The 19427-nt window shown below is 38.8% G+C and overlaps 3 protein-coding genes across 6 annotated transcripts in view; 2 read left to right on the top strand and 1 right to left on the bottom strand.

The window, feature by feature from the left end:
- cUnh11orf16 (chromosome Un C11orf16 homolog) overlaps positions 1 to 5666 on the bottom strand; it is a 7763-nt gene extending 2097 nt beyond the window's left edge. Inside the window, exons 1-6 of one of the 3 annotated variants that reach the window (XM_079621740.1) lie at positions 5632 to 5666; positions 2558 to 2806; positions 2183 to 2400; positions 948 to 1304; positions 716 to 846; positions 496 to 637 (exon numbers count right to left, since the gene is read on the bottom strand). In XM_079621740.1, coding sequence (XP_079477866.1) covers positions 496 to 637; positions 716 to 846; positions 948 to 1304; positions 2183 to 2392 — 840 coding nt within the window. In that variant the 5' untranslated portion in view covers positions 2393 to 2400; positions 2558 to 2806; positions 5632 to 5666. Of the gene's footprint in view, positions 1 to 495; positions 638 to 715; positions 847 to 947; positions 1305 to 2182; positions 2401 to 2557; positions 4058 to 5631 lie in introns of those variants that run through there. The other 2 variants (XM_079621739.1, XM_079621738.1) reach the window with 2 other exon arrangements.
- znf143b (zinc finger protein 143b) lies at positions 5370 to 13544 on the top strand. Of its 2 annotated transcripts, none has more exons than XM_079621741.1 (16): positions 5370 to 5871; positions 7421 to 7536; positions 7623 to 7712; positions 7910 to 8005; positions 8140 to 8220; positions 8397 to 8581; positions 8835 to 8903; positions 8997 to 9113; positions 9232 to 9307; positions 9392 to 9517; positions 9659 to 9838; positions 9988 to 10215; positions 10819 to 10952; positions 11194 to 11349; positions 11450 to 11593; positions 12734 to 13544. In XM_079621741.1, exons 2-16 carry the CDS (start codon positions 7428 to 7430, stop codon positions 12815 to 12817), a joined length of 1875 nt encoding a protein of 624 aa, XP_079477867.1. In that variant the 5' UTR covers positions 5370 to 5871; positions 7421 to 7427; the 3' UTR covers positions 12818 to 13544. The 2 variants fall into 2 exon arrangements, with proteins under 2 accessions (XP_079477867.1, XP_079477868.1); XM_079621742.1 differs by having other exon boundaries at positions 5672 to 5871; positions 7922 to 8005; positions 12734 to 13247.
- On the top strand, positions 13523 to 19427 carry wee1 (WEE1 G2 checkpoint kinase). Its single transcript, XM_079621743.1, has 10 exons — positions 13523 to 14819; positions 15267 to 15478; positions 15794 to 15860; positions 16532 to 16704; positions 16805 to 17073; positions 17176 to 17268; positions 17357 to 17442; positions 17544 to 17714; positions 17856 to 18001; positions 18137 to 19427. The coding sequence occupies exons 1-10, from the start codon at positions 14349 to 14351 to the stop codon at positions 18291 to 18293; spliced, it is 1845 nt and encodes a 614-aa protein (XP_079477869.1). The 5' UTR covers positions 13523 to 14348; the 3' UTR covers positions 18294 to 19427.

Here is a 19427-nt window from a genome sequence, read left to right as displayed (position 1 = left end):
CTAGATTTGAACTAAATTCTCAAATTTGAATTAAAGAGCTTACTATATTTAAAGATACACTACATTTAAAAAAAAAATTGGGGTCAGTTGGATTTTTTTGCTAAAATTAATACTTTAAACAAGCATATTTTAATTGATCAAAAGGTACAGTAAATACTTTCACAATGTTACAAAAGATTTTGAATGCTGTTCTTTTGAACTTTCTACTCCTCAAAATTCTGAATAAAAACTATAATATTTTTCACTAAAATATTAACTAGCACAACAGTTTTCAACATTGATAATAATCTGAAATTGAAATCTTTATTGAGCAAATCAGCATATTAGAATGGTTTCTAAAGGATCATGTGACACTGAAGACTGGAGTATTGGTGTTAAAAAATGCAGCCTTGTTAAACACAAGAGACTAATTTCAGGAACATAAAAAATCGTACAGACCCCAAAACTATTGACTGGTAGAGCATGTTCATAATTTAAAAAAAGAAATCTCAGTACCTGATGTATGATTGTCCCCAGGTAGTAAAACCCGTCTATCTCTTTCCTGGCTAACACACGGCAGCCGGAAAACAGCTCAGCACCGCGCATTACCCTTCCAGATACACATGATACTGGACTAAAAGGATTCATAGGGGGACACCTGCAAATATATTTCCCACAATATAATTATGTATTGTTTTTATTTCTTTCTCTCTTTTAGTTAAATTAGAAAGCATACCAGTATGGTGTAGAACAGACACAGCTTGCGCAGTTGTGGTATGGGACCTGATAGAAGTCCACTGAATGCCTTGGCTCCTCTGAGTATGATGGATTTTGAATCAGGTCATCGGTTGAATGCAACAAACTGAGCTGATATATTATAAAAAATTAAATGGTGACAAATATCCAATTAACTAATAAATGATGGCTAGTATAAGTGGTGGTCGGTCACCATACAAACATCATCTTACCTGGTCAACATTGCCAGCAGAGTTGAGAGACATCACATAACAGCTCCCTCTAGTGGTGGAGGTGATGCACTGCAAGAAGTCTGATATGTCAGTGTTCATGGGAGTCTTGTCAGATATGTAAAATGTATGGACAGGGCGTGTCACCAGGGTTGATAAAGAACCCAAGCATTGTGTGGGGTTGTCTGGGAGACCGCTGGTCACCAAATGAACGGACTGACAGGCAGGGTCAGAGAATGCTAAGGCCAGTGCTGTGTGGAGGTCTCTGCCAGAACTCGTCTGTAATGTGTGAATCCAGCTCAAGGCTTCATAGACTACATCAGGAGTGCAGGGCATCATGTGAGAAGACCATGGTGTTGCCTAGTGAAATATATATTAGTTTTTTATGGAATATTGCAGTATTATAAATGATTTATCTGTGCACATCAATACTTTTTCATTTGTGTGCCCTTGTAATCTTTAATCAAAATAACTTCCCTCTTGAAGTGACTTCTCTGATTACGTGTTTACTGGTGCGAAGGCGGAACATATTGTCACTTACATGAGATCGAACAATATCAATCCACAACAATCTAATCATCCAATAAATTTCAGATGGACAGACCGAGGCCCTAAAGGGAGATAATATGGAGGAAAAATTTCACCACTTTTGCGTTCTCTTGCAAATGTTTGGTGTTCAACTGCAACTTTGCAATTTCCCTTTGCCTTTCCTCGCAAAAAAGTTTGCGTTCCCCCGAGAAACTTAGAGTGCAAAGGTTTTGTGAGGGATCGCAAAGTTTCTCGGGGGAATGCAAAGATTCTCAGGGAAACAAAGGTTCTCGGGGAAATGCAAAGGTTTTGAGAGCAAACGCAAAGTTTCTCGGGGAACGCAAAACAAAGCACAAAAGCATTGCTTATTATTTTTCCTTCAATTCCTTTAGGGGCTCTGTACAAAAAAAAAAAAAAATCTTCTTCGAGAAGCAGCCTGTTTCTCTTGGATATACGTCACAATTTAAGACATTTGCTGCTTCCGTTTCATGCTGACTTTAATAAACTCATCCGTTTAAACTTTAAAATAAAAATAATGATTCAATTGTATTTAAAACTGTTACCAATCAAACTTACAGCATCATCAATATGGAGACAGTAGCTTCATGGACAATTATCATACACTTTAAAAACTCTTTTTTTTTTTTTTTTTTACTCATAATATATAAGTAACCTTTTGCAAAGTGTTTTGTGATTCATTGTAAATTTACCTTGTATGAAACGCTGATAATGTTGAAGAGCGAGTCTCTGAGTGAAGCTTTAGTAATTAAGGCTTGGATGATAAGATTCTTCACTGATCCCAAAAAGCCATTCATTCCCACAGATGAGTCCAGAATAAAGGTGATATTTCTGCTTTTACCCATGAACAAGGGAAGGACACTTTGGCTGTGAGATACATGAGATGACATTGTGTCTCGCATCAAATGATCTGGAACAAAATTGAATTTGCTGTTAGCTAAGCAATTTCCCATCTGACTAGCTTCTGTCAACACAAACAACTCTTTTTCATATTTTTGTTATAAGCAAAAGTAAATATTTTTTAAGGATGGAAATACATATAAAAACAAATTATAAAGTATTCATACCTTTCCTGACTCCAAGAACACACTTGCAAACTGTAGCAAGTGTTGTTCGAATAATCCACTGAACAAGGATCTCTGTCTCTACTGTGTACTGAGGTTGCCATAGTGAGCCACTGACCAGCCTTAAACTATTAGAATGTCATTACATCCATCTAGTGGTGACAGGGAGCATCTGATGTGCAATTGGGAACATGGTCTATGTATGTCTGAAGGGAATGAGATCATTCTGGAGACTGGTGTTTCTCTAATCACCTAAGTCAGATAAAATAATAGAAAAAAATATTAAAACATGCAAGTTGTTGCTTTAATATCACTGGTATACTGACTACAGCCAATGCTTCTGAAATAAATATAGTCAAACTTTACTAATTCTGGGTCTCTGAGAACAAAAATGATGCTTAAAATTGTTGATTTGGTTCTAGTTTTCAAGATAGGCTATTGGGTCAGTAGCTATATATGACAGTATAAACAGTTTTAAAGCTGTTTTGCTACATAATGGCAATGAGTTGCCATCAATTCCAGTTGGTCATGTGAAGGAAATGTATGACAACATGAAACTTTTGTGGTGCATAAACTATGGCCAACATCAATGGCAACTTTGTGGCAATTTGGGGTGAGGTGAGGTGTCTAAGAGCCAACATCTAGCCACTGGTGTGCCTCAGGGCTCAGTGCTTGGACTACTTCTCTTCTCAATCTACATGACATCACTAGGATCTGTGATTCAGAAACATGGCTTTTCCTACCACTGCTACGCTGATGACACACAACTCTACCTCTCATTCCAGCCTGATGATCCGACGGTAGCCGCTCGCATCTCAGCCTGCCTGACAGACATTTCTGGCTGGATGAAGGACCACCACCTTCAACTAAACCTTGCGAAGACAGAGCTACTTGTAATCCCCGCTAACCCAGCACTTAATCACAACTTCACCATTCAGCTAGGCTCGTCATCCATAACTCCATCAAGATCAGCCAGGAACCTTGGAGTTGTAATTGATGATGACCAATTGAATTTCACAGACCACATTGCTAGCACTGCCCGGTCATGCAGATTTGCCTTGTACAACATCAGAAGGATCAGGCCTAGGATCTAGAGTGGTCTTCAACGAGCCGAAGAGAGCACATGTCACTCCTCTCCTCACAAAATTGCACTGGTTGCCGGTTGCCGCTCGCATCAAATTCAAGTCACTGACGTTTGCCTACAGAACAACCACTGGCACTGCTCCCCTGTACCTGAACTCATTACTTCAGACTTCAGACTTGCAGAGTGCAAGTCCAGAAACTTGCGCTCTGCAAGTGAGCGGTGTCTTGTGGTGCCATCTCAAAGAGGCACGAAATCTCTCTCTCTGACCTTTACCATGACTGTTCCCTGCTGGGGGAATGATCTGCCTAACTCAGCCAGAGCTGCTGAGTCTGTAGCCATTTTTAAGAAACTGCTGAAGACGTATCTTTTTCGGCAGCACTTGATCCAGTACTACTAACACTTTCTTATCTATTAAAAAAAAAAAAATTGTGTTGGATTGTACTGTGTAGGGTCATATCACTTACATACTGTTGTCCTACTGCTAGTTTAATTGCTTCTATTGTTTCTCATTTGTAAGTCGCTTTGGATAAAAGCGTCTGCTAAATGAATAAATGTAAATGTAAATGTAAAGCCTTCCAGTTAGTGGCAATACATTTTATTGTAAACAACCAGGAAGACAATAGGTCAGTGGAAAACCTCAATTCATACAAAAGCCTTGGTTGGAACATGTCCCCAAAGTTACATTTTGATCTAGATTGTTTCCCCACCGAACTGCGGAGCAGTAAATGACGAGCACGGCATGCAATTTCACTAGGACATTGCAACAATGGAGAAACGCTATCAGGGCAATTGGAGCCCATCAATGCTTGTAGACTGACAAGAGATGCTCCATTTAATGAATACAAGAGATGAGCCAAGAAGCGCAGAGTAGACACTGACTAGGACTAAACTATATTTGTTTTTGTTTTTTTGCCTTTTGTTACATAGTAAATTTTATTTATGTAACCCTTTTGTTGATTTTTAAAAGGTGTCAGGTATTATCTATTTTACAAGTAAAAACTTGAATATCTTGGAAAGAGTAGAAAAGCACATTTAATGAAGCTGCAGTAAAGATGAAACTGTTAAAAATGTGTTTGATGGCTTTGAGAGAAATGCCATTTGAGATCTTGCACCAGAAAGGGTCACCTGAACCTGATTTCAGAGCTATGACGCCCATGAGAGACTCCAAAAATAGATTATGTGCTGTCATCCTCTCTTTCACAGAGGCTGAAATGTGAAAAGGACACTGAGGTGAGAAAAGCTAATGAAAAATACATGTGTTGGAAAAAGGACCCAACTTTGACAGACTATAGAAATGTTGAAAATGTAAAAAAGTAGCCCTTCGGACAGCACAGAGAAAACACCAGATTGATTTCTGGAGGATCATGTGACAAAGACTGGAGTAACCTGCTGAAAATTCAACTTGCAGTCACACTTATTTAACTAATAAACAGCATTTTAAGAGGTAGGCTACTCGAATAGTTTAAAACAGTTATTTTAAATTGTAATAATAACTCAAAATATTACTGTGTTTACTGTATTTTTCATCAAACAAATGCAGCCATGTGTGTGTGTACATATATATATATAAACAAACAAACATTAAGAATATATTGAAAAGGCATTAAAAACGTTGCATCAAAAACTGAAACTAATACGACATAAAGATAAGCTTGGTACGTCATTCTGATACAAAACTTCATAATTTCAAACTGGGTACTGCACGTTCTCCTTCAGACAAACTGAGAAAAAGTGAAGCCTCTCTACTGCACTGCATTGCCCATGCATCCTCACTCCGGCCATGACATAATACAATTCAAAATGGCTACCAAGCCTTCTGTGACACACTATAAAAATGTGCTGTTATAAAACTAATAAAACCACTGGTCAAGTTATGGCGTTCTAAGAAATGTACACAAAACCCGCGGCATCTATCCGCCCTATGAACATATCATGCCCAGACGCTGCTGTGCTAGATATGCTTATTCACGCTTGAACAATAAACCCAACAGACCCGAATGGCGTCCCTAAGGTGCCCCTGAACATGAATTTCTGGCAGCACGAGTTCGCATGGACTGGCGTTCAGCCAATGGAAGCGCGTCAACAGCCTCCTTCAGCCAATCGCATATACGTATTACGGATCAGTTGGAGGAATTCTGTCGTTATTCAGGTTCTGGGGTTGAATTTTCTGCATAGCGTTTCCTGCCCTGGTGCATGGTGGTCGAACGAAGGGATTGTTGGAAAATTTTCGGAGGTTAGTATATAAATGTGTTTTTACCCAGTGTGCCTTATTTCCTCAGACGCCGCTTAGCCGGAAAGTGCGGCGGGGGAAGTGTGGTGGAAGTCAAAGTGGGATGCAAACCAAAATAAAATAGTGAAAATGCATCGGAAGCGGTGTTTTATTTATTAAAGGCAGTTGGACACAGGGTTGTAATCGGTTGCAACATTGTAACGTTCCGATTGTGATTGTCCAGTTACCGCAGCAACGAACTCAATATAGGCTAACGGCTGTTTGTTTATGTTTAAACGCCTTTATAAAGGACAGTATTGCTTTGCGTTAGTTTGGGAAATTGTATAGTTATATGAATCTCAACGGCGATTAGGTTATGTAAACGTTAGGAAACGGCCAAACTAAAACGCGAGCTTTATTGTAGCATATTTGCTAACATGTGAGGATGAGTTAGCATGACAGATCTCCTGTCAACTAATACAACTAAAAAACTAAAAAGCAATGTTATCCGGGCTGTCCTTGCATTCCCGCCATTTTTCGCCATTTACTAATATTATTGTACTCTTACGTGTTATTTACAAAGATATGTACGTAGCTATTTGGCTAAAATTGACATTAGCAATGAAATGCCCGCGTTAGCACATAAGTTACGTGCATTAAACAACATTTTCATTATTGCACCATTTGAGAAATAAACGATTTTTTGCATACTGCTAAGCAATATTCTGCCTCAAGCCGTTTTAATATTTATTCCATACAATAACTATTGTCTATTATTTATGTTACCAGTACTTTTGTCAATTATTATTATTATTTTTTAATATTACTTAAATAGTGTCAAGTAATGTTCCATTGTTACTAGTGTGGTGACAAATTACACATTTTTGCCATTGAATCTTTTGGGGATCTGTCGTTCACCTAATCACCTCACCTCTGTACACTGGTTGTTGCTGGAATCTATCCCAATTTTCCCAGCACTAATTAAATTAGACAATAGAGAGACTAATTGAAGAGACTCTAGAATCTCTAGAATAGTTGATATCTGAATAACATATCCACTGTTACTACTTGATTGGTTACTACTAGTATTTATAATACATTTATGTAATGATTAAATTAAGTATATTCAAAAAGTACTAGGTCAAAACTAGATGCTGGTTTTAGGAAATGCATATTACAATTATTTCTATAGAATGCAACATAAGCAAGTATATAAGTACAGTTCTGAACAATATAGTATGGTAAGGGGTCATGTCCATTAACTTAATTTTATTTAAATATGTAGAAATCTTTAAAAATGAGGTCATACAGAAGCACAAAACCATGATAATGAATAACTATAAAAATGTAATATCCTTTCTTTTTTCCAATGTGTTTTTGCAGTTTGTAAACTGAACATAGCTAAATTATAATACATTTATTGACAAAAAAAAAAAGAGTTAATGCACTGTCTAAATTTTGTAAATTGACAGGAGCACTTCAAAATCCACCGTGACAATAAATCATCACAGGCCTTTGATTGCCTCTGGGTTTTAACACAAAATCATTGATGGTTGTTGGTTGGTTTGTACAGGCTGATCATGCTCTTAGCCCAGGTGAATCGCGACACCCAGGGCATGGAGTTTCATAGCGTGGACGGGGACCCGCAGCAGGTCACCCTTTGTCTGACGGAGGCAGTAACAGTTGGAGGTGAGATGGTATAAAATCTCTGCAACCGTATTATAATTTGTGGATCGTGCAATGTAGATCCATAATGGTCACCTGTTACCACACAGATGACAACATGGATGGAATGGACACCGTGAGCTTGCAGGCGGTGACTTTGGCCGATGGCTCCACAGCATACATCCAACATAGCCCTAAAGGTACTGTAACTAAACATTAATGTGTACTTTTTGGCATGCATTAGCTAATTCAGTTCTTCTTCTGATTGACCTTTTCTATACAAAATGTCCAGATGTACTGTATTTCATTCAGCTTACAACAAACATTGTGTAGTTACAACAAAGCATGCACAAATTTTCTTGCTCAGTCGCCAATCAAATCTTACAGCATATAATAGTTTCTTTCACAGAAAACAAATTAATGGAAGGACAAGTGATTCAACTGGAGGATGGATCTGCTGCTTATGTCCAGCACCTACCAATGTCTAAAACAGGTATTTCATATGGATTTCATTCTAATGGATGCAGCTATATGATCAGTGGCTGTCTAATTGCACTGTTTTTGATAAAACGTAGACTATTTTAAAGACCATACGTTTGCCTTTATGCTTTAACATTTATTTTTCAGGTGGAGAAGGATTGAGACTAGAAGATGGGCAAGCTGTGCAACTGGAGGATGGAACGACTGCTTACATTCATGCACCCAAAGGTCTGTCTCTGAAAAACGGTCTACTACTGTGTATTGTGATTACAACATGTCACTTCTCCGATATAATTTTGATTCAGCATGTTCAGTCGGTGAAAACAAGCTCAGATAGATGACAAGATGATAAACCTTGATGATGAAATAAAGTAAGAAAATCTCCACATGTTCAATCTTTTTAGAAACCTATGATCAGGGCGGTTTACAGGCTGTTCAGCTGGAAGATGGCACCACTGCATATATTCAGCATATGCCTCCATCCAACACCATCTTGGCCATCCAGGCAGATGGTACTGTAGCAGACTTACAGACGGATGGGACAATTGATGCTGAGACCATCAGTGTGCTGGAGCAATACTCTACTAAGGTTAGACATTGCCCTGTCACTTATTCTGCATTATTTTTATTTACCGGTATTCTGTTTATATGGTTTAATTCACCCACTCTAACAGAAAAAAACATGTATTGGAGTGCTAAACCGGATTTAAACTTGTGTTGTGTGTATACTTTGAATGTGATGTGCCTTGTTACTCTTAAATTGTTTGTTCATTTAAATAAATCATTTTATGCTTATGTAATGTAACCACAAATCTTTTTTTTAAATGTGTGCCTTTTTGTAGATGGAGGCCACAGAATGTAGTACTGGGTTACTTGGTCGAGGAGACACTGATGGCAGTGTGCATATGCAGGTACTGTCTCTATTTATCTATTTCTTAAATGAGTAACTAATAAAATAAATGCTTTGCATGTTAATGAAGCTGTGCCCCACTTTGTGTGCTCAGATTGTGCTGCAGGGTCAAGACAGCCGGTCACCTAGAATCCAGCATGTTGGGGAAAAGGCCTTCCGATGTGACCATGAGGGATGTGGAAAACTCTATACTACTGCTCACCATCTGAAGGTGAAATTGTGCAAGAGAGAAGATTTTTTAAAAGGTTTTCTGTTCAGATGTGCCCTTAGTCTCTGCTGTACTTTTTTGTATTCATTTCTTGACCATGTTGTTTTCTAAATATGTTTAGGTGCATGAAAGATCGCATACTGGGGATAAACCATACATTTGTGAACATATAGGTTGTGGCAAAAAGTTTGCAACAGGTAAAGAAGGTTTCCACGAGCATGTTTCTATTGTCCTCCAATTTTTTTGTACAAGCATTTTATTTTTCTTTCCGCTTTCTTCAGGGTATGGCCTCAAGAGTCACGTCAGAACACACACTGGAGAGAAACCGTATCGCTGTCAGGAACTTAACTGCCTCAAGTCTTTCAAAACCTCTGGAGACTTACAAAAACACACAAGAACACATACAGGTGGTTTTCATATTTACCTGGCCATTGATAAGGGTTTTATCTGACTTATACAATTATTTTGTCATAAAAATGTTAATAAATTGAAGTTTTTGCTCTGTTATTAAATGTGTTGTTTAAATTGCATAACATTTCATTTTGTAGGAGAAAAACCTTTTAAATGTCCGTTTGAAGGCTGTGGGAGATCTTTCACCACTTCCAACATTCGTAAAGTCCACATCCGTACTCACACAGGTGAGAGGCCTTACTACTGCTCCGAACCCAGCTGTGGAAGAGCCTTTGCAAGTGCCACCAATTACAAAAATCACATGAGGATCCACACAGGTACTTGTCTGCTCTTACCTGCTTCCAACATATAAAAGTATCATTATAATGAAAACCTGAAGACGCTTTGAGTTTGCATGGATTTATTTGTATAGAAATAAGGTATAATTTCAAACCATAAGCTCAAAAGTGTGTCTCATCATCTCCAGGTGAGAAGCCTTACGTGTGCACTGTTCCTGGCTGTGACAAGCGTTTCACTGAGTACTCCAGCCTGTACAAGCACCATGTGGTTCATACGCCTTGCAAACCCTACAACTGTAACCACTGCGGAAAGACGTATAAGCAGATTTCTACATTAGCCATGCATAAACGCACTGCGCACAATGACACAGAGCCAATAGAAGAGGAACAAGAAGCTTATTTTGAGCCCCCTGCAGGTCTGTTTACTTAAATCTCCAGTCACAAACAATGACTATATTTACATGTACACCAATAATGTGATAATTTCCAATAATCAGGATTATTACTTACTTAATGTGGTAAGATGTGTACATGACATGAGCAAACTGCTTTACTCCTGTTTACATGCAATTTTCATTTTTCTGATTATTCGCTAAGAATTGTGGTCATTTTAACCCTCATTATTTACATACCCCAATAAACTCACATACAGTGGGCGTGTTACTGGCCACTGTTTTAATCTACTTACGGCAAATTTAAAACATTTCTATGGATGTATTGGATTTTTTTCTGTGACGGGCCTAAAAATGTCTTTATTTTTATGTTTTCAACCATCAGTATACTGCATGTACGTGACAAGCACATGCGCACTTAGGTCAAGAGTGGAATAGATGCGATTAAAGTGTTGTTTACATGCCTTTTTATTGTGATTTAAAATATTCATAATATTGTGTTGTTTACATGAACACAAGTTTAATCGCAGTATTGCCTAAATCTCATTAGAATCGCATGCGTGTCGTCAATGACCTTATGATATTGATTTATTAATAATCTGAATTTTGAAATTGCACCTTTTTCAGAGGCCATTGATGAGCCTGGGTTAATGTACACTCCAACAGTGGTGGAAGATGACTCTGGGTCTGAACAGGTGTCAGGATCAGAGGTCATGGGACAACATCATGTGGCTCTCATATCTCAGGATGGCACACAACAGGTCAGTGATGACTTGCACTGTGTCTGCACCAGAGGAGATTGTTGTTGTCGTGTCGTACCACAATAGCTGTCCACTGATCATAATAGGTCCTATTTGCTTTTGTCGTGTCGCATTACTCGCGTCCGGTGTAAGCCGTTGGAAAGTGGAAAAGTAAAACATTGTTGGTGTAGTAAAATATATATCAGGGTGGTGGATATGCAGTTATCTTCCAGGTAAATAATTATTGTCTTTTCCCTCTCAGGTTCTGTCTCAAGCAGATATGCAGGCTATGGGAGGCACGATTACTATGGTAACGCAAGAGGGAACCACCATAACCATCCCAGCTCATGAAGCAATGCTTTCCTCAGGGGGAGCACATTCTGTCACTATGGTGTCTGCAGACGGTACAGAGGGACAGGTGGGTGATGTTATTTGCTGGTTTCCTACCTAGGGACTCCATTACTTTGCTAAATACACAAATAAGTTGAGCTAATTTGTAAACTTTATTTGCGTTTTAGGTGGCTATTGTGACGCCAGATCTATCTGCATACCAGACAGAAGAAGGAGAGCTTGTGCAGGATCACGAACACCATGTGATTTCCTCAAGACCACACCCAGTCACGCTGCTGGCTACCTCTAACGGCACTCACATAGCTGTGCAGGTATAGAACATATACACACACGTAATGGAATCTTACTCTCACAGAGTTACATTAACACACACAGTTAGGAGTGGTCACAAAGCTTAAATCATGTGTTTACTTTGCCTGTTAATAAATAATCAAATCTGCAGTTAATGCTGTAAACCTTTAAGCCACTTTTAGGGTGGGAACATGCAATTATTTCTAAAAGACTGGTGGTTGTAACCTTTCCATTTAGAGTGTTTTTAGGATGTGTGTTAAAGATTTAGGTCTCTCGACTGAATTAGTATTGTGGACTGTTCTGTAAGTCTAACGTTTGGAAGCATTTTAAATGAAATGCACTACGCCTCTCTGCATGAAATCATTTTAAGATAAGCCAGATCAAATGTACTTGATACAATGCATGCATTTCTTTTAAAAAAATCTTTACACCAAAGCTAGAGTAATTTTATGTGCATAAATGTGATCAAAAATACATATTTTGTGGATACCTGCGAGAAAATTTTTGCAAAATGGTTGCAAAAGTGCACAAAAAGCCCTGGTTTCACAGAAAAGGCTAGTCCTAGACTACAATGCATTTTTAAGCAGTTTTAACTGAACTGAACATATCTAAAAAAGAAATCCGTGCCATTGTTTTGTCTCAAGATGCACACCAGTAATGTTTTTTTTCTAAGGCATATTTATAAAAGCTACTTAAATGTCCTAATTGAACAAAGGCCTAATCATGGCTTAATCTAAGCCCTGTCTGTGAAACCAGGCCATAATCTTTTTTTTTTAAAATCCTGGCTTCCAAATAATACTATTTAATGAAGCACCGATTCCAGCTCTTAGTGTGTAATAATAGCTGAAATCAGTAGCAGATAATGATCTTATAATCATGATTAGTGATTGTATCACTTGTCTTTTTTGCACTAATGGAGAACTAACTGAGCAACCTAGTCCAATCAACCATGTTGACTGGTTTGCCATTCACTCCTGATTAATGAGCCTTTATTGCCAACAAAGGGGCAATGTGTAACTCTCTAGAAGAGGGGAGGGTGACTGTTTGGTGGGTGGTGCCATTGTGCATTGCAAGATGGACAAATGTGAAATTATTTGTTGTACTGCAATTGCAAACAGTTTAGTTGTATTAAATTGAATTTCAACTTTCCCCCCTCTCAGCTCAGTGATCAGCCCTCTCTAGAAGAAGCCATCAGAATAGCATCAAGAATACAGCAAGGAGAAACTCCCGGCATGGACGATTAACTCACAGTGTATAACACAATGAACTAAACATCTCAAGGGTGTGTGTGTGTGTGTGTGTGTGTCTGCGTGCGTGCGTGTGTGTGTGTGCGTGTATGTAAGTCTGGGTATTGAAAACCTGTCAAGCATCATTGTTTTTTCTAATGCAGACATCATGAATGCAATATATCAAGAAGATATTTTTGTGTGGATATGTACATAACTGTTTTAAAAGTAGAGTTTTTCTGTATATATTTGATTATGCTATTTTTTTGCAAACTGTTAAGAAAATGTCTACAAATATATTTAAAAAAAATGATTTCATTGTATTGTATTCTTTGACATTATACAGGAATATGTTTACAGACTTGAGTCTTTCAGCTTAAAAAAGAAACAACTGGTGGAATTTTCTTAATATTTACCATATACATTCTAGGGACTTCCCAAACATGGTATCTAATTTCAGTATTGTGATTTATGTACTGAGTTGTCATGAACAATACTGGAAATGCCCATTAATATGGTGTGCAAAACATCATTAGCCTAACAGGCTATTTAAGTGATTGTTATTGTTAACTGATTACCAATGAATTCCACGGGAGAAGCTCTGTCATCAAAACAATGCCATGTGGCTAATTTACACCACCATAAAAACACTAACAAAATGATTAATTTAATCAAATATAATGCCATGTAATTAATGTAACATGTTCCTGTGTGTCACCTAGAACGGAAGACAATGTGCCATAGTTAAAGCTCACTAAAACATTCGTCTGATCAACTCCATGATCAAACGAGACCATTTCGTAGATGAATGAAGAGCATTCGCGCCAAATTTAGGTCACAGTCAGTGGGTATTTCAGGGGAGGGGCTTACTGACGTAGCACTTACAGAACCTCCTATCTTTTAAACTTTGGAAGTCGGCGCTCATTGGTGTGTATCACGTCACATGACCAACGGTCGCGGGAAGGCTTTTACCACGCGTGTTGGTGGGAGGAGTAGCTCACCATTCAAACTAGTTTTGTAAACATTATTGTGTTAAACGATACTATTTTGGGTGTTTTGACATGTTTTGAAAAGTTTACCTTTTAATTTGGCTTCTTAAATATCGCGTAATTACTTTTAGGAATTATTTTTTTCTAGTTCTTTCTAAATCAGTTGGACGTTTGTGGAGCAGCCATTTTTTCAGTCGAATCTCCGCCGTGGACGCTTGTTTTATAGAGGGATTCAACGTCGTTATCAGCTTCCATATGCGTCTAAACTGAACTTGTTTGGACTTGTCACGGAGATATCAGTCGTCAAAAGGAGATATTTTTTCGGACAATCCATTGCAGTTTTCCTCCCGGAACATCGCATCGCCGTTTTTGGGACTGTTCATCAGCGCTCCGGTTTGTTGCATTGCACGAGCAGTATTAGATATGTTTATCTAACATAAATTACATAATCTCTGCCTGATTTTCCAGCCGTCTGGGCTGGTTTTTATACTTTTACACAACTTGCGTTGTGTGTTTTTAAGTTTTATCTTTTTACATAAACTGAACATTTGCCTGGAAAGATGAGTTTCGGCCCACGGGGGCACGGCAAGTCTCCAAATCTAAAACCCGTTCGCCAAAAGTTGCAGTTTTCGGTAAGTGATGGCGAAGAGGACAGCATCGAAGATGCAAACAACAGCACCGGGGCCGAGTCGGGCTTCACGGAGCTGGACTCCCCGGTGTCCGTGCGGCGCAGCAGCGATAAGAGGCCGGAGGACCTGGGCAGCAGCAGCCCGCTTGGCCGAACCAGAGACGACGACGAGTCGTGGGATGAAGAGGGATTTGGCTCACCGTCTCGGGCGAAACAAACTTTTTACATGAAAGGCTCTCCATCGCCAAGGAAAAGTCCCCAGGCTTACGACAGTTCACCCGAGAGGAGTTACATTCAAGATGACATGGAAGGATCCAGCTCCCCTGTCCCGGACTGTCCTGATACACCACCCCATAAAACCTTCAGGAAACTCCGTCTCTTTGATACCCCTCACACCCCAAAGGTTTGTTTTCATGTTAACAATCACGATTTTTTGTTGTTGATTTTTAGCATCGGTTCTAACGTTACTCAAAAACTTAATGCGAGAGAACATTTTGTTGTTTACATTTGTATAATAATTCTCCTCTGCCATTGTTAATATTCAAAAAGCAAATGAAATAACGTTAGTGATGATTTGAAAAAAACAGTCCAGCCTTTATTAGGTGGATGAGTTCACCTAGTGACACAGATATTGGACTTGCTGTACGAAGTTGCGTAACCGCTTGAGTGAATCAGTCTATTGATACTAGCACATCATTACATCATTTAAAATTGTGCAGTGTTCCGTTCCCCCCCGTTTTCTTTCTTTTTGACTGTGTCGGTTTGTTTTGAATTGTACTGTGCTGTAGTCTTTGCTTTAGGAATGTGGTTTAAATGCGTTTTAAAATGAGTATTAATTATGCATCTACAGAGCTTGTTGTCGAGGGCCAGGACGATTACGATGGGATCCACGAACCGGAGAGTCGCCCTGTTTAAGAATGTGGATTCCACGAGCAAAGCCTGTCTGGACGGAAGACGAAACCAGACACCTCTAGTAAACATCAACCCCTTCACCCCGGACTCCATTCTAGTGCAGTCCTCGACACTACAAAGAAACAACAGGAAACGATCACACTGGAATGAGTATGTTGATCATAATTAACTTTAAATGTATTTTCTAGCTTTTTCTCGTTTTTTTAAAACTAGTTAATCTCCAGGAGGTTACTGACTGCTGTGAAGTATTTTGAATAGAATGCTAGACCATGCCAATACTGGACAGGTGTGGCACAGTTTGTAGGGCCGTTCGTTAAATCCGTTTACTAATTCTGTTACAAGACAAAAAGTTGGCGAGGAACCAGCTCCTCGTGTTCGCTCCATCTACACGGCACGCCCGCCATGTGCTTAGTCAGGGCCCTCTGCTGCCTCCTAGTGGTCTAATAATGTCTTTTCATTCTGTAGCTCCTGTGGAGAGGACATGGATGCAAGTGACGCTGAAATGGAAGAGGAGCTGATTCCGCCCCCAAAGGTATTTTTATTTATTTATTTATTGTAGCTGTGAGTTATTAGGAGTTTTACTCTTAAATACTTTGCTTTTCATCCAATGAAGCACAGAAATAAATTTTTGGCGGAAACTGTGAAGTCTCTGTGAACTGGTAGTTGCAACGACTTTACTTCAGTGTTGTGATGTATTTCCAAGTGAACGGGAATATTGAATAGAAGGCGGGGTTTTACTTTAGCACACCTCCTCTCCATCCCTCGCTCAGCAGACTGACGGGTGGAGGGAAGTGGTTAAGGATATTTGACCCACTGACGTCATCTGAGAAGGAACAATTATTTTCAGATTTTGAATATAGATTACTGTGACAAACCTGTTTTTTTCTGTGTATTAATGTTACGGGTTAATTCTTCACCACAAGACTAGTAATGTAATATCTGCTAAATGGGGTCAATTTTGATTTCATGATGACTTTAAACTTGGGACTTTTCATTTTATATTTGTCAAAGATCCTCTTACTGGATTTTAAAGTAACAGTTTCTGGTCAGTTTCAGTCTGGATTTTCAACAATAACACGTTTGGCCGAGAACAGGAAATGACCATCTTTTTTTTTGGTGCATCCCTACTTTAATCCATGAATATCTAGTAAGTTAAGTACTGCTGTATTTTTTCTGCCCTAATAAAAACTGATTTTCCCACAGAGGATCACAATGATGGAGAATAACATGATGTCCAGATATGCATCTGAATTCCATGAGCTGGAGAAGATTGGCTCTGGAGAGTTTGGTTCTGTTTTCAAATGCGTCAAGAGGTTGGACGGGTGTATCTACGCAATCAAACGTTCTAAAAAACCCCTGGCAGGCTCTGTGGATGAGTAAGTGATCCTTTAATGAATGCGTTTTCAACAACACTGACTATATTGAATGGAGGTTCTTATTGTTTTCTAATTATTTCTGTGAATTCTCTCCCAATAGGCAAAATGCACTTCGTGAGGTATATGCACATGCAGTTCTTGGACAGCACCCCCATGTTGTGAGGTATTACTCTGCTTGGGCAGAAGATGACCACATGCTGATTCAGAACGAGTACTGCAATGGTGGAACCCTGTCTGATGTCATTGCTGAGAACAACAGAAGCATACACTTCCTGTCTGAGCTGGAGTTGAAGGATCTGCTGCTGCAAGTCTCTCGTGGACTCAAGTACATTCACTCTACAGCACTTGTTCACATGGATATCAAGCCAAGTATGTATTTGATCATTACAGCCTTCAGTCTAAAATATCTTGTTGATGCATTGTTAAATTGTCATTTAATAATTATGCTTTAATTTTTAAAAAATTTTTCAGGCAATATATTCATTTCACGCAAACCTGCTCCAAGTGTAGAGGAATTTGAAGATGAAGAAGATGGGCCCACCACAAGTGTGGTGTACAAAATAGGTAAGATGCTAAAATGACATGCCCAGATGATTAATATAGACATGGCTTAATGAAGTGGACAAGATTTTGACAATCTCTTCCGTTTCAGGTGATCTAGGTCATGTTACAACGGTTACCAATCCACAAGTTGAAGAAGGTGACAGCAGATACCTGGCAAATGAAGTTCTTCAGGAGGTAAACACTTTTCTTTTATTATTATTCTGGTCTTAAGAATTCCTGGCAGGTCACAATCTTCTGTGAAATATAATGTACTAATTTAGCTGTCTTACCCACAGGACTACAGTAACCTGAAAAAGGCAGACATATTTGCCCTTGCTCTGACTGTAGTCAGTGCCTCTGGAGCAGAGCCCCTTCCCACCAATGGAGAAAAGTGGCACAAAATCCGACAGGGCATTCTGCCCCATATTCCACAAGTGCTTTCTCAGGAATTTTTAAGCTTGTTGAAGGTAAGGTTTCTATAAAGTAGTCCTAAATATAGGTAATTCTCAAAACAAAATCTGTAGAGCTTTAAAAAAATAAATAAATTCTTTTGGCAAAACTGTTGAAATCTTGAATGTTTGATTCAAATGTATATACCCTCCCGACAGCTTATGATTCATCCTGACCCAACACGGCGACCCTCAACCACTGACCTAGTCAGACATCCCGTTCTTCTGACTGCTTCCAGAATGAGTGCTGACCAGCTGCGTGTAGAGCTCAACGCTGAGAAATTCAAGAACGCACTTTTGCAGAAGTATGTGAGATTCTTGAATTAAAAAAAAAAAAGGCAAACATTAAAACGTCTTTCACTTGTTATAAACATATTAAATCCTACTGGTGGAAACTGTACTTCTTTAGATTGAATTAATTTTTGGTTTTTGTTTCTCAGGGAGCTAAAGAAAGCTCAGATGGCAAAGGCTGCAGCAGAGGAGAGGGTTCTATCCACAGATCGCGTTCTTACACGTTCCACAGTCCAATCCAGCTCGAGAGCTTCTCGACTCATCGGAAAGAAGATGAACCGCTCTGTTAGCCTCACAATTTACTGAACTGAACTCCAGACAAAGGAGATGACCAATCCTGAGTGAGAACTACAGTGGTGCTTATGAAAGATTGTGCACACAGACAGTTTTGTCTGTAGCCAGAAGGATGACACAGACTGTCCTGTGACTTATAGTGCTTACACTGTTTGACACTAGTACCATGGTCTATACTGAAGCTTGGGTCCTTCTGCATTGTTTTGGCAATAGCCTTTGAATATGTAATGCAGATCTGCCTTACCAATTAGGGTTGCCATTTCAAAATCTCTTGACAGAATTGCCTTTTAGTATAGATCTGTCTTCCTAATCCTTGCTTTAAGTTCCATAGGTAAGAGTTAAAATGGTCTCCCTGCACTTGCTTTCTCAAAGCTGCAGTGTTGCTCTTTTACCAAATTGGAGATGTGTGCCCCTATTGAGCCCTGATATGTGAATGTACCAGATCGAAGATTTGTGCACCTTACTGCCTGTGAAAAATGCCTGTTGGGCCACAGAACTTGGGGGTTGAGTTAGATTGCCATTAAAATGAGCACTTTGGAGGCAATGGTGAGCTTGCCACAGAAAGCCTGCTGCTATTCATGTTCGTCTGTATCCTGTTAGGGTTGGAATTTTTTCTTTCTTTTTTTTTTTCTCAAATAACTTTTAAATCATTTTATCCTTTCAAACAAGCAATATTTTATAATATCATCATCATCATCATCATCATCATCATTAAAGTGTTTGTGCTCCAGTAACCTTTTTTTGCAGATTACATTAATTTCTTTGCTTTGTTCAATTTTGGCAAATCTTGAATTTAACCATGTGACAAATGTATGCTTAAAACTGGAAGCAAATGATTTAAATGTACATATGCCATTCAAATCTCCAACCCTACTTTTGTAGCATTAAAACAATCTGTCCAGTTCATCTTATGTCCTTAGTTAATAATGTATAGTTTTGACTTATGTGCCATATAAACTACATTGATAGGGTACTGTTTAGATACTTTGGTCAAGTTAATCCTCAAAACTTCATTTTGTTTGTAAATGTTCATTTTAATAAACTGTTTTCACCTAAATGCGACTAGTTTGCTTTATATGAACTTTAACAGTTTACTTACATTTTAAACAATGTGTGTAATTAAACCTTCCCATTCTGAAGGCGCTA

Source organism: Phoxinus phoxinus (genome assembly GCF_949152265.1).
Source record: "Phoxinus phoxinus genome assembly, chromosome: 8".
Classification (NCBI taxonomy): domain Eukaryota; kingdom Metazoa; phylum Chordata; class Actinopteri; order Cypriniformes; family Leuciscidae; genus Phoxinus; species Phoxinus phoxinus.
Note: the sequence above shows the minus strand (reverse complement) of the source record. Positions and strands in the feature narration are given on the sequence as shown.

Excerpts from the sequence above, each read along its gene's own strand:
- znf143b (XM_079621741.1), top strand. The coding sequence starts at position 7,428 with ATGCTCTTAGCCCAGGTGAATCGCGACACCCAGGGCATGGAGTTTCAT. Across the intron at positions 7,713-7,909 it reads CATCCAACATAGCCCTAAAG|TTTCTTTCACAGAAAACAAA; the intron begins GTACTGTAACTA and ends AGCATATAATAG. Across the intron at positions 9,308-9,391 it reads TGGCAAAAAGTTTGCAACAG|GGTATGGCCTCAAGAGTCAC; the intron begins GTAAAGAAGGTT and ends CGCTTTCTTCAG.
- wee1 (XM_079621743.1), top strand. The coding sequence starts at position 14,349 with ATGAGTTTCGGCCCACGGGGGCACGGCAAGTCTCCAAATCTAAAACCC. Across the intron at positions 17,269-17,356 it reads AAGTGTGGTGTACAAAATAG|GTGATCTAGGTCATGTTACA; the intron begins GTAAGATGCTAA and ends CTTCCGTTTCAG. Across the intron at positions 18,002-18,136 it reads AAGAACGCACTTTTGCAGAA|GGAGCTAAAGAAAGCTCAGA; the intron begins GTATGTGAGATT and ends TTTGTTTCTCAG.